The sequence below is a fragment of the Wolffia australiana genome, chromosome 6 (genome assembly GCF_029677425.1).
Source record: "Wolffia australiana isolate 7733 chromosome 6, ASM2967742v1".
NCBI lineage: Eukaryota > Viridiplantae > Streptophyta > Magnoliopsida > Alismatales > Araceae > Wolffia > Wolffia australiana.
Genome location: NC_135840.1, coordinates 784,677 through 795,549, shown reverse-complemented (window position 1 = coordinate 795,549; position 10,873 = coordinate 784,677). Strand labels below are relative to the sequence as shown.

At 44.4% G+C, this 10,873-nt stretch overlaps 3 protein-coding genes across 3 annotated transcripts; 1 reads left to right on the top strand and 2 right to left on the bottom strand.

Annotated features, from left to right (window-relative positions):
• Positions 1-348: 348 nt before the first annotated feature.
• Positions 349-3,858, bottom strand: MSL10 (mechanosensitive channel of small conductance-like 10). Its single transcript, XM_078577294.1, has 5 exons — positions 2,570-3,858; positions 2,385-2,508; positions 2,023-2,316; positions 1,738-1,940; positions 349-685 (listed from the first exon to the last, which is right to left on the bottom strand). Exons 1-5 carry the CDS (start codon positions 3,790-3,792, stop codon positions 409-411), a joined length of 2,121 nt encoding a protein of 706 aa, XP_078433420.1. The 5' UTR covers positions 3,793-3,858; the 3' UTR covers positions 349-408.
• A 453-nt stretch (positions 3,859-4,311) lies between these two features.
• Positions 4,312-7,080, top strand: LOC144704419 (uncharacterized). Its single transcript, XM_078576835.1, has 6 exons — positions 4,312-4,343; positions 4,460-4,616; positions 5,162-5,339; positions 5,791-5,849; positions 6,409-6,933; positions 7,009-7,080. Exons 1-6 carry the CDS (start codon positions 4,312-4,314, stop codon positions 7,078-7,080), a joined length of 1,023 nt encoding a protein of 340 aa, XP_078432961.1.
• Positions 7,077-10,128, bottom strand: LOC144704625 (Nitrilase/cyanide hydratase and apolipoprotein N-acyltransferase family protein). The gene is made up of 10 exons (XM_078577103.1): positions 9,896-10,128; positions 9,698-9,814; positions 8,676-8,900; positions 8,471-8,564; positions 7,997-8,071; positions 7,838-7,916; positions 7,749-7,764; positions 7,568-7,648; positions 7,396-7,478; positions 7,077-7,320 (listed from the first exon to the last, which is right to left on the bottom strand). Exons 1-10 carry the CDS (start codon positions 10,088-10,090, stop codon positions 7,242-7,244), a joined length of 1,044 nt encoding a protein of 347 aa, XP_078433229.1. The 5' UTR covers positions 10,091-10,128; the 3' UTR covers positions 7,077-7,241.
• Positions 10,129-10,873: the final 745 nt, after the last annotated feature.

The following is a 10,873-nucleotide window of genomic DNA, read 5'->3' as shown; positions in this document are numbered from 1 at the left end:
CTCTTACTAAATATACATCTATCTTTCCACTAACTATATGCATATCGTCCTTAAATATAGAATCTAGTATCTTACTTCTTTATTATTATTGGTATTTATAAAATATAGATACCGATAATATCAGATATTCTCCCTTCTATAATTATCTCATTACACTAATATTTCCTCTGTTTACTAATTACTTATTCCTTCTTATATTTACTATCTCCATTATTTTTACTCCTTTTAACTAACAACTCCACTATCGAATTCATCCCTAAAGGCATATCCCTGTGGATACGACCTTACCCACACTATAGATTTGAGTAAGTTTATATATTTTATCAAATTTATTTGATTGTAGGCAAATTAAAAAAAACAACAACCAAGTATTACTACGCAAATTGCCTCCGTCAAGTAAGTCAACATTCATCTCCCCAGAGTCAAAGGGGGAGGGGGGGCCACTGGTTCCGGGTAGCTGACATGAACCTTCTGTGGGGGGAGGTTGTAGCAAATGGAGAGGTCTTCGAAGATGGTCTTGAGCTCGACGACAAGGTCGGAGCGGCGGAGGTTCTTCTCAGGAATGTTCTGGAAGTTCATGGTGTGGTTCACGTAAAGGGCGAGGTTCAGCCGGTTGACGTTCACTATTTCCTTCACCACCAGGCTGTGGTTTGACCGCCACTGCTGTGGCTTGCTCTCAATGTACCTGAAATAATCTCGCATTTTAATAAGATCATCGAAAAAAATTATGGATGATTCGTAGAAAAATGTTGGATGAATGTGAAGAATTATTTTGAGATGATTTAGCGGAAATGCCCGATGATAGTGGAGAAAATTCTCGAAGCTTGTGTAGAATTTTGATACGATGGCGGAGAATAGTTGTAGACTTGTGGATGATGATAGTAAAAACTGTAACTGATTCACGGCGAGATTTTTTTAGATGATACTGTGGAACGTTTCAAATGGAGAAAATTCAAAATGATTCCTAGAGAAATAATAGATGAAGATGGAGAAATTTATAAACAAAACGTGTGGAAATTTTAATACGATGAAAGTATAGCAAATTGTAGCAATGTTGAGAACTGTTAGACGATAATGGAAAAAATTGTAGAGCAATATAAGATGGTAAATTTTTTCCTGAAAGAATATCATTATTTGCCATACGATTTGTAGGGACATTATTTTATGATTCATCGTCAAAACTAAGTTCACGGGAAAATTCAATATGATTTGCAGACAAACTTTCGATGATTTTAAGAATTTGCTATAGACTTTAGACAATGACGAAAACACCCATCTAGGGCTTGGGAAATGCAAAAAAAGACGTTTGATGAAAATAGAGAAAATAAAAGGGTGTCGAGAAAATAATAGCAGGGTTATAGAGAAATCATATTATGATGCGTCGTGAAAACTAAGATCACGGGAAAATTCAATATTTGCAGATAAACTTTCGATGATTTTAAGAATTGGCTATAGATTTTAAACAAATGACGAAAACACCCATAAAGGGGTTGGGCATGGCAAAAAAGACGTTCGATGGAAATAGAGAAAATAGAAGGTTGTCGAGAAAATTATAGCAGGGTTGGATAAAAATGGAGAATTGTTTGAAGATTATTATAACAAGACCAATGACAAAAATACCCTCAACAGTATTGATGGAATATACTTATAAGATTAAGGAAAAAATTGCAGATGACTCGAATCTAAATTTTTAGAGATGATGAAGGTTTTCGGGGGGTTTTGGGAGAGCAGACTTACGATTTGATCCGGGATTTGAGGGCGGCGATGGTCTCGAGCGAGGTGGAGAAATCGATGGAAAACTCGACCGTGTCGGACATGTCCGGGCTGCGGAAGAAGTTGCTGATTGGCTTGGCGGCGAGCACCGAGTTGGGGTAGTAAATCTTCTCGTTGTCGTACCTCAAGAACACCGTCGTCAGGATGTTCATCTCCTCCACGATCATCTGCCCATCAGCGCACCAATCCAACGGCTCAGCGTCAACATCGACGAAATCTTACGATCAGGATCGGGCCACGATCGCCGACCTGGACGCCGTCGATCACGCAGCGGTCCCCGACGTCGAATGGGTGCATCACGAAGACGAAGATGATGGACTCGAAGGTGGTCTTGCAGGCGTTGCCGAAGACGAACACCACGAGCAGGAGCTGGGACGAGATGAACACGAAGATCTTGGTCGTGGCGAAGCCCATCAGCAGCAGAGAGATCATCACTATGATGACGAGAACGATGACGGAGATGAGCTTGTGGAGCTGCTTCACCGCCGTCTTCGTGTCGTTTAGGGAGTGCGCGAGCGATTTCCGATCGACGTACGCCTTCAACTGCAAGATCGACGATGGAGGTGAAGATCATCGCTGATAAATCCATTCCCCGAGCTCATGAATCCTACCACCCAATTTCTGAATGCCGATTTCTTGATCTTCCCCGTCTCATAGACGCCCTCGAACTGCGGAAGAACAAGCTCGGTCTCCTCCTTGGTCAAGAATCTGAGCAGATCCTCCTCTTCGATCACTCTGATAGAGATAGATTAGAGAAGAATTGAAGCGAGGAAGAAGACGAGGGGTCGATCGGAACCTGGCGCCGGGCTTGGCGACGTTGAAGAAGATCCTGCGAGCCGCGGACTTCGCCTCCCACTCGTCGGTTATCTCCTTCCCACCTCCAGCGAGCTCCTCGTTGGCCGTCTCGTCGATCAACTTGGACAAGGTGAGATAGCCCGACCCAGTGACAGCATTCACCAATCCCTTCATCGTCCATGGAGTCACCTTCTCCGGGCTAAGCTTGTGAAGCTTGGAAACGTCGATTGCCCCCTTCTCCTTGTTCTTCCCCTTCACCGCTTTCACAAACCTCAGCCACCTCGATTTCTTCTCCGCGACGCCGGCGTTGTTCAAATTCTCCGCCGGAGGGCCGGAGAGGGCCTGGAGAACGTACTGGTGGAAGATCGAGTCTTGAATCCGGTCGAAGAAGGTGTTGACGTGGAAGGAGGCGGCGAGGAGCTTCACCATCAGAGTCTTCACGAGCCAGATCACGGAGCCGACGAGAAGAGAGACGATAGCGCGGGAGACGAAGTCGAGGATCTTCACCGTGCTGCCTGATCTGCGAACGCTGCGGAAGACAAGGGACCAGGAGGCGAGGACCAGGGCCAGCCAGACACAGATCCTGAAGCTGTTCTTGATGCCGTAGACGAAGTAGAGGACCTTCTTCTTGAGGAGGAAGTTGCGCTCGACGAGGAAGACGATGACGAGGACGAGCCAGCCGGTGAGCAGCCGCCCGCAGCAGACCGCGATCACCATCACGCACCATTTCCAGATCTCCAGGCCCCAAAATCCAACGCCCTGGAGCTTGCGAATGCTCAAGCTCGTCGCTAGAAGCGCCGCTGCCGCCACAAGAACAAGCCACTCAAGAGGAACGCTGATCCCGCACCGCCGCTTCCTCTTCTTCCCTACTCTGTCGGATCTCTCAGCTCTGTAGATCTCCTCGTCCGTCTCTTCGTCGTCTTCATCGGAGGAGCTGGAGTGGGAAGGCGAACCAGCGGCTACCGGCTGGATCGATTCTTCGGGAGGAAGACGAGGGGGCGGGAGCTCCTCGAATCGCGATTTCGGCTTGGAGATTGTTGATCGATTCAAGGAACGGCGCCGGAGAAGAGAGGCCGCTGGGAGAGGCGGCTTGTCGGAGCGCTGGCTAGGGTTTGGGAGATCCGCCATTGAAGGCGAAGAGCGAGGAGAATCGCTGTTCTTCTGCTTCACCTTCTCGCCATTAATCACCAGCACGAGCTCCTCCTTGCCCTTTGCAGCCTCCATCTCCCTCTTCTTCTTCTTATTCAGTTTCTTCCAGTTTTGAGTAGAGATAGTGGCGAACAGTGAAGAGCTCCACTAAGGTTTATATAGGTTCAGAGGAGGTCTGGTCACCTCCCATATTCGCGAATCGCGCCAAATTGCCTTTTTTGAAAAAGTTACCGGCGCGGAAAGAATAACTACCGACTCTGTCATCGCCACGTGGCAAATATCGGAGTACTAGAAATTTCATATATGGAAGGGTAAAAACGTCAGATAATATTCGAAATTATAAAATATATATAGTGTAGAATAATCGTTGAATTCTGCATATTTCGTCTCATCTGGACCGTTCATTCCTTCTGATTGGCGCAGATGATCGGATGCAGATGATCCCCCTTTTTAAATCCTGTTCATCTTCCCGCCAAGCTCTTGTCATTTCGTTGTCTGTTTGTTGCAACCTGTAGTCTCCATGATCCTCTGAATCTTGAGGTGAGTCTGATTCTCGCGCAAGAACCGATTTGCATGTCTCTAAGGTATTCCGTCATGATCGTATCGGCTTGCTTCGTTTCTGACTTGTCTGCATGTTAAATCTTGATTTTGGTGTTCTTGCGGTCATGAACATTCAAATTGTCTGATGGAGTGCCACTTCTGATTAGAATTCTCTTGATGTGTGCTTATTTCTCTGTTTCAGGTGTAATGTACGCGGTGGAACTTTCGCGATGGAACAAAATTGGAGCGGGATTTTTAATCGAGATTTCCGTGCTGAATGGAATGCGTTGGAGAATGGCGATCACTGTTCCTCACCACTGAAACGGACTGGAGATTCTGTCGTCTACAAGCTTGTTCGAGTATGTTGCCTTTTCTTTATTGAACCGGTATTTTCAATTATTATTCGGTGGAAGATAATTATATTGTCTGTTGTTTCAAAATAACAGGGAATTTGTCTGACATAGAAGAACCGATAATCTGGAATATCTTTAAGATCTTTCTGTATGAAGGGGAAAAACTCAGTTAACTCGGTTCATCTGTTTTGCTTGATCTCTACGATTTTATACAAGATCTGTTGAAGAAAGTAGAGATCGTGAACTTTCTTGAGAACGCGGAATTTCAATGCTATAGTTGCTTTGTTATTGATTGATATTAATTCTTTTGATCTTTACATCCTCTGTACTGCTCGGAATACCGATTAGATTTCAACGAGGTAGTTTTCCAAAACTATCATCGGCCAAGATTTCCTCTAAAGGGAACACTAATTTTAACTAACTGCAGAAACATTACTCAAGATACATAGAGAGAACCTCTAGATCTACGTCGACGCTATCTAACTCATCATTCCTGTGAAACAAATCGTTTATCGTCCATTTTGTTATGTTTTGATTATCGTCCACTGTAGGTTGAGTCTGATGGTACGCTAGTTCCTGCGACCGATGATGACGTCATGGAAGTTGAGCATATGCTCCAAGACGCCGGAAAAGATGCGCCGTTCATAGAATGCAAGGCCAAAACCCAAGACTACATGGCCGACCCTGGTTTATTCTTCCCTGGGAAGTCAGACATTCATCGCTTAGATGGTAAATTTTCTGGCTCTTTAATACATTTTAATCACCATTAATCAAACTTGGACTGTCGTCTTAATTAAAATGCAGTCTCGTCGAAGACTCAGGAAAAGAAATGGTAATACTGATGCCGTACTTCGATTTCTGTCAGATTCGGCGTTTTAATGATTTGACTTTTGTATCCACCATCGGGACGTTTGGGTATTTCAATTGCAGTTAAGCCTATGCTTTTAAAAAATTAAAATCGGGCATAGTTCCACAATTTTCCACAAAATTCTGTTTCAAAAGAGTTTGAACTCTAAAAAAAACATCAAGATTTCGATTGGAAAATCAATTCAATGAATTTAAGATTCATAAAAATGTATCTAGCTACCCACCAAACGCTTTGGAATAATGGGGCTTACCGTATGCGCTCTTAATTTTTCATGAAGTTTATTCCTCAATCCACGATTTGTTCTCGTAACAGAATCACAATTGACGGGGAGCTCAACAGCCAGTTCACAGAAGCGCAATGCACGACTACAGGTCAGCAGTAAACCAATCTCATCAGACCATTCTTCAATAATTATATTTTATAACTTAATGGAAGATGTCGAGGAGAGGAATGGATCTGTCTAGTGATCGAAATGAACGATCGCAAACGAAGGAAATTGTTGAAGATTGAGGGTAGCAATCTACTCTAATTAGTACATGAGCAAGAAAACAGACGAAGATACCCTTGGGAAGTTATAGAATCATATCACTAGACCATTCCCAGAAGCAGGGCTCTGCAATCTGATCAGAGTGGCTAGATCAAGAGCAGACCAACGGTGCAGATACATTTAACGACCTTGATTATAGACTCCGTCCGACTGAGACCAGACCCAGTCTGCCGATCTAATGATGATCGATTAAAATCACAATCGACCAAATCGTTTGATTGATTTGGTCAAACTCATCAGATCGGGCTAAATTATCTCCTCGAATGCCATCTTTTTTCATCTGTACTAAGTTCCTCTGGGCCATTTGGTTGACATATTTCAAACTGTCTGATCGTCTCTTATTTCAAGTATATGAAGCATTTCCCATGTTGTACTCCTATCAGGAAAAGGAGAAACAAGAAGATCAGGCCAACTCAGAGAATTTGAACATCCCAGTAATTGCAAGTTCCTCAGCTAGGCTCCACACAGGAATGCCAGGCTTGGACCAACTAACAATCAGGCAACTCCAGGAAGCCTTCAGAGTGGTCTTTGGGCGGCCGACCTCGGTCAAAGACAAGCGGTGGCTGAGGCAGCGCCTCTCCATCATGGCCCAGAAGGGCAATTCAGGAGAGGCCAACTCGCCTCCGCCACCAGCTGGCCAATCAACACTGGCCTACGACACCAGAGCACGAAACCAAGCCAAGAGACAAAGGAAGCCCACCAGAAGGTTCATTGAGGAGTCAGACAACAAACCCCTGGGAAGAAAATTCCAGTTCTCACCTTGTGGTGGTGCTCTGGTCAGGCGCCGCTGGGCGCCATGGGAGGTCTCCAGGCTCATCGACGGCGTCTCCAAGTACGGGGCAGGGAGATGGTCCCAGATCCGACGGCTCTCCTTCCCCTCCTCCTGCCGCTCCTCCGTCGATCTCAAGGTTCATCCTCTTTGTTTAAGTCATTTTAGGAATTTGGCAACGGTCATATTGATGGATACCCTTTTTACCTTGCAGGACAAATGGCGGAACCTGCTGCGGGCCTCCTGTTTCCGAGAGCGGCCCGGAACCCGGGTGGGGAGATCGTAGACATGCCCATTGGCTATTTTATTTTCAATTCGTCTTCGCCATGACAAAACCAGCCCATTTTCTTTCCAGGCCGAGCCGCTCCCAGCGTGGGTCCTCACACGAGTCAGAGAACTTGCAAGAAGGTGAGTTCTTAAACATTTACCCAGAAATAAAGAAAACAGCTACTGAGTTGGGAGCCTCTGCACATCAACCAACTGGTAGAGATCTCCCCGTCTCTGCTCCCTCGTGGGAATGCTCGACCTGGACCACACATTTTCATTGAAAATTGGAAAATATTGAAGAATCATAATTGAGGATTGGGGGCTGAGATTTGACCTCCTCAGTTCTATCGCAGAGTAGTCGATCTCGGCGACCAGAGTGGTCTCTTCGTGCCCTGCGGTGGCGAGCACCTCACCAAACTGCGGGCCGGCCAAGAAATAATGAAGATTTTAATAGTTTCTTTCTCATTCGCGTTGGAAACAGGGAGAAGATTGGGAGTAGTACTCACGGGTCCGACCAGGGTGGAGTGGCCCCAGGCCACGTATCCACCAGCAGGGTCCCTGGCGGGGGAACATGTTGCCACATACAGCTGAACCAGAAACAAAAACCCGTTTAGTTTCTTTCGTTCAGGTAAGCCTGCCATTCTTTCTTGCTTCTTTTTCCATTCTGTCACAGAAGGGACAATGCACCTGATTATCCACTGCCCTGTGAACACATAAACAACTAAATAAGAAAATTGCTTTTTCCCCAGGATATTTTTTCAATTTAAGGACCTGACCTTGCTCTCTGCAGCAATTCCCAGTGCAACGGGCCTGTCGTCATGTTGAATGCTCCCGGATAGCATAGCAGATGAGCGCCTGACACAGTATAGTAAACTGAAATCAGATGCATGAAAAAGAAAATGAAAAAAATAACTGAAAAGGGAAACGAAGCAGACCTCGTGCTGCATACAGCATCGCTAGTTCTTGAAATCGGATGTCATAGCAGATGCCCAGACCAATCCGCCCAACATCTGCATTCATGGATTTAAGAACGCTACTCGAGGATACCGATTCCATTTAATTTCTGTCATGATTCAATTAGAGCCATCAATACTCCACATCGCAGTCTGAGTCAGCAGTAATGGTCAGATCTCCATCTAGCTTAAACCAGACTTTTCTCCGAAATTTTTTTGTTGCAATTTATTGCTAATATGTTTTCTAATCCATAGGTTTTCATAACTTTTCCTAGCCTATCACCAACCATGCTTCATGTTGAACTCTATCAGACTTTTCCCTGAAAATCAGTTTTCTAAGCCATTCTTGCACTTTTTTTTTACAACAACCATGTACCAGACTGCGGCACGATTCACAATTAATGGTTCCCTCATGAAAGTATTGGTACCCAAATATTTTCAGGGAGCATCTCCAACCTGTGTCAATAATTGTGGGAGTTTCACCGGCTGAAAGTGTCTTGGACTCCTTGAACGTGATCTGCCCCGGAATATCGATGTCAAACAGATGAATCTGGTGGTATGCAAAGACGAAGAAATGCGATCAGATTGGTGGTAGCAAATTAGTCAGACGGATCCGTGGTCAGTCCCGGGGAAATAACTTGAGGTGATAAGATTACCTCACCTTCCTATGCTTTCCTTTGAGCTCGCCATTCGGCCCGAGGACGCAGCAGGTGTTGTAAATCTGATTCCCGGATCGCTCCGGGATGGAGCCGCCGATGACAGTGATGCGCTTGCTTTGAGCGACCTCGGAGAGCATCGCCAATGAAGGAGATGCATCGCCTCCGGCCTCGATGTCCTCCGCATAGATTGGAAAACTTTCAGTTGCATAGGGGCTGTTCCAGATCTCCTGTCACCACCAGTTTTTTCGTAGCAAATGAGAGATTTACTTTTTTGATTATCACAAAATATCTTCTTATATCCACTAGATTTGAAGAAGAAATGGGCCAAGTCAAAGCTTTGGATCATCGATGAAATGAACACAACCAGAGAGTCATAGCTCTGGTTATCCACTGGCTCTCTTCGTTCAGTTCACCAGATCTGATAAATAACGGAACGAAGCTAATGGATTCAACGATAGAGTCATTCAACTCACTGGAAATTACTGGTTCTCTTTGTTTGATCCACCACATCTAAGAAAGATCAGACCGAAACTATGGATTATCGATACAATGGATTCAATCAGAGACTCATGCAAATCACTGATAATTACAAGCTCTGTTCATCGATCCACGGATCTGAGTAAGAATAGACTGAAGCCACGAATGATCAATATAATGGATTCAGTCAGATCTTCGAACAAACAGACCTAGAGAAGCAAAATGAACCAAGGAAGCTGCGGATGGTCGATGAAATAGATTCAATCAAAAGAAACAGATTTGTGATAATTTACTGGCTCTCGTCTAAGATCCACCAGATCCGGAAAATAAAAAGAACAGATCGAAGCTGTGGATGACCGACGCAATGAATTCACTTAGAGATTCAAGTATCTAATCATTTACTGGCTCTCTTCCCAATCGAATATTGGACGAAATATCTAACGAACTCAATCAGAAATTCAGATCTCCGACAATTACCGGCTCTCTTCGTTCGATTCACCACAACTGGAGAAGAAGAAGAACTAATCAAAGCAGAGAATCATCGTACCGGGAGTAGAACGAGACGAGCTCCGTTATCGGCAGCCTCTTCGATGGCCTTGCGAGCGCGCGCGATGTTCTTCTCCTTATCCGCGGTCACCGTCAGCTGGCAGAGCGCGATGCTGAACTGCGCGACTCCAGGGAAGCTCGAATTTTCAAAAATCAAGCAAAGAAATCCAAAAAAATCAACAGATCGGGAGATTATCACCTTGGACACGGGCGGCGGAGGCGTTTCGATCGCAGGAGGAACCCTAGCGAGCTCCGACTTGCGAGAAGCCGCCATTACAGAAGAGGAGATCGCTCGGGAGGAGTTTCGAGAGCGGAGAGAGCCGCGGGAAAGGCGAAGGAGTAGAAGAGATGATGCCGCGGGAGGGGAGAGGAAGGAGACGAGGCCGCTGCTCATCGTCTCGCGATGGCGATGGCGGATAGAGACAGAATATTATAAAATTTCTAATTTATACTATAAATTTCAGGGCGGGAAATCTCCAAAGCCTTTTTAGAGAGCACTAGATATCACCAGACTTCTTTTAAAAAATAACGGTTGTATACATTAAATTGTGAAATGAGATTCCCAATGATTTTTTAGCCTTGGATGTTATGAAAGTTCTGTTTTAATATTTATGTCTACAAAAATTATGTGAGGAAACTAGGACGATTTCAGGCACTGGCGTTTGGGCCTGATTTTGCCCACGATGTACAAATTATGGACATTTTTTGGGAGGAGAAGTCTCATGTCTAGTAAAATTAGGGTTGTAAAATTGTATTATAAACTAATTGATTATTATAATTTGACCATACCTAGTGGTGAGGGGTTCATTTGGTTCATTCAGAAGAATTTGCTGGAACTGAACAATCTGCCATTATAAAACTTGGCTACTATACGGGTTAATACTTGATAATTGTTTTGAGCAAAGTAACATCAATATTAAATTCATGGGTGCTGATTTATGAGAGAGATAAAGAAATACATCATAAAGGGAATCAGCTACTATTCTTGTTTATTTAAATATTTATTCGTTAATACTCTGCCATCTTTCGTACTAAAATTTAGCATTATTTACTACTCATCTCCCTTTCTCCTTCATTCTTTTGTATGAAAATTATAAAAGACAGTGAAAAGATAGAAGGGAGGTAGGGAACAAGAGAGTGCAAGATATATATATATATATCTTGATGGGTATCAATA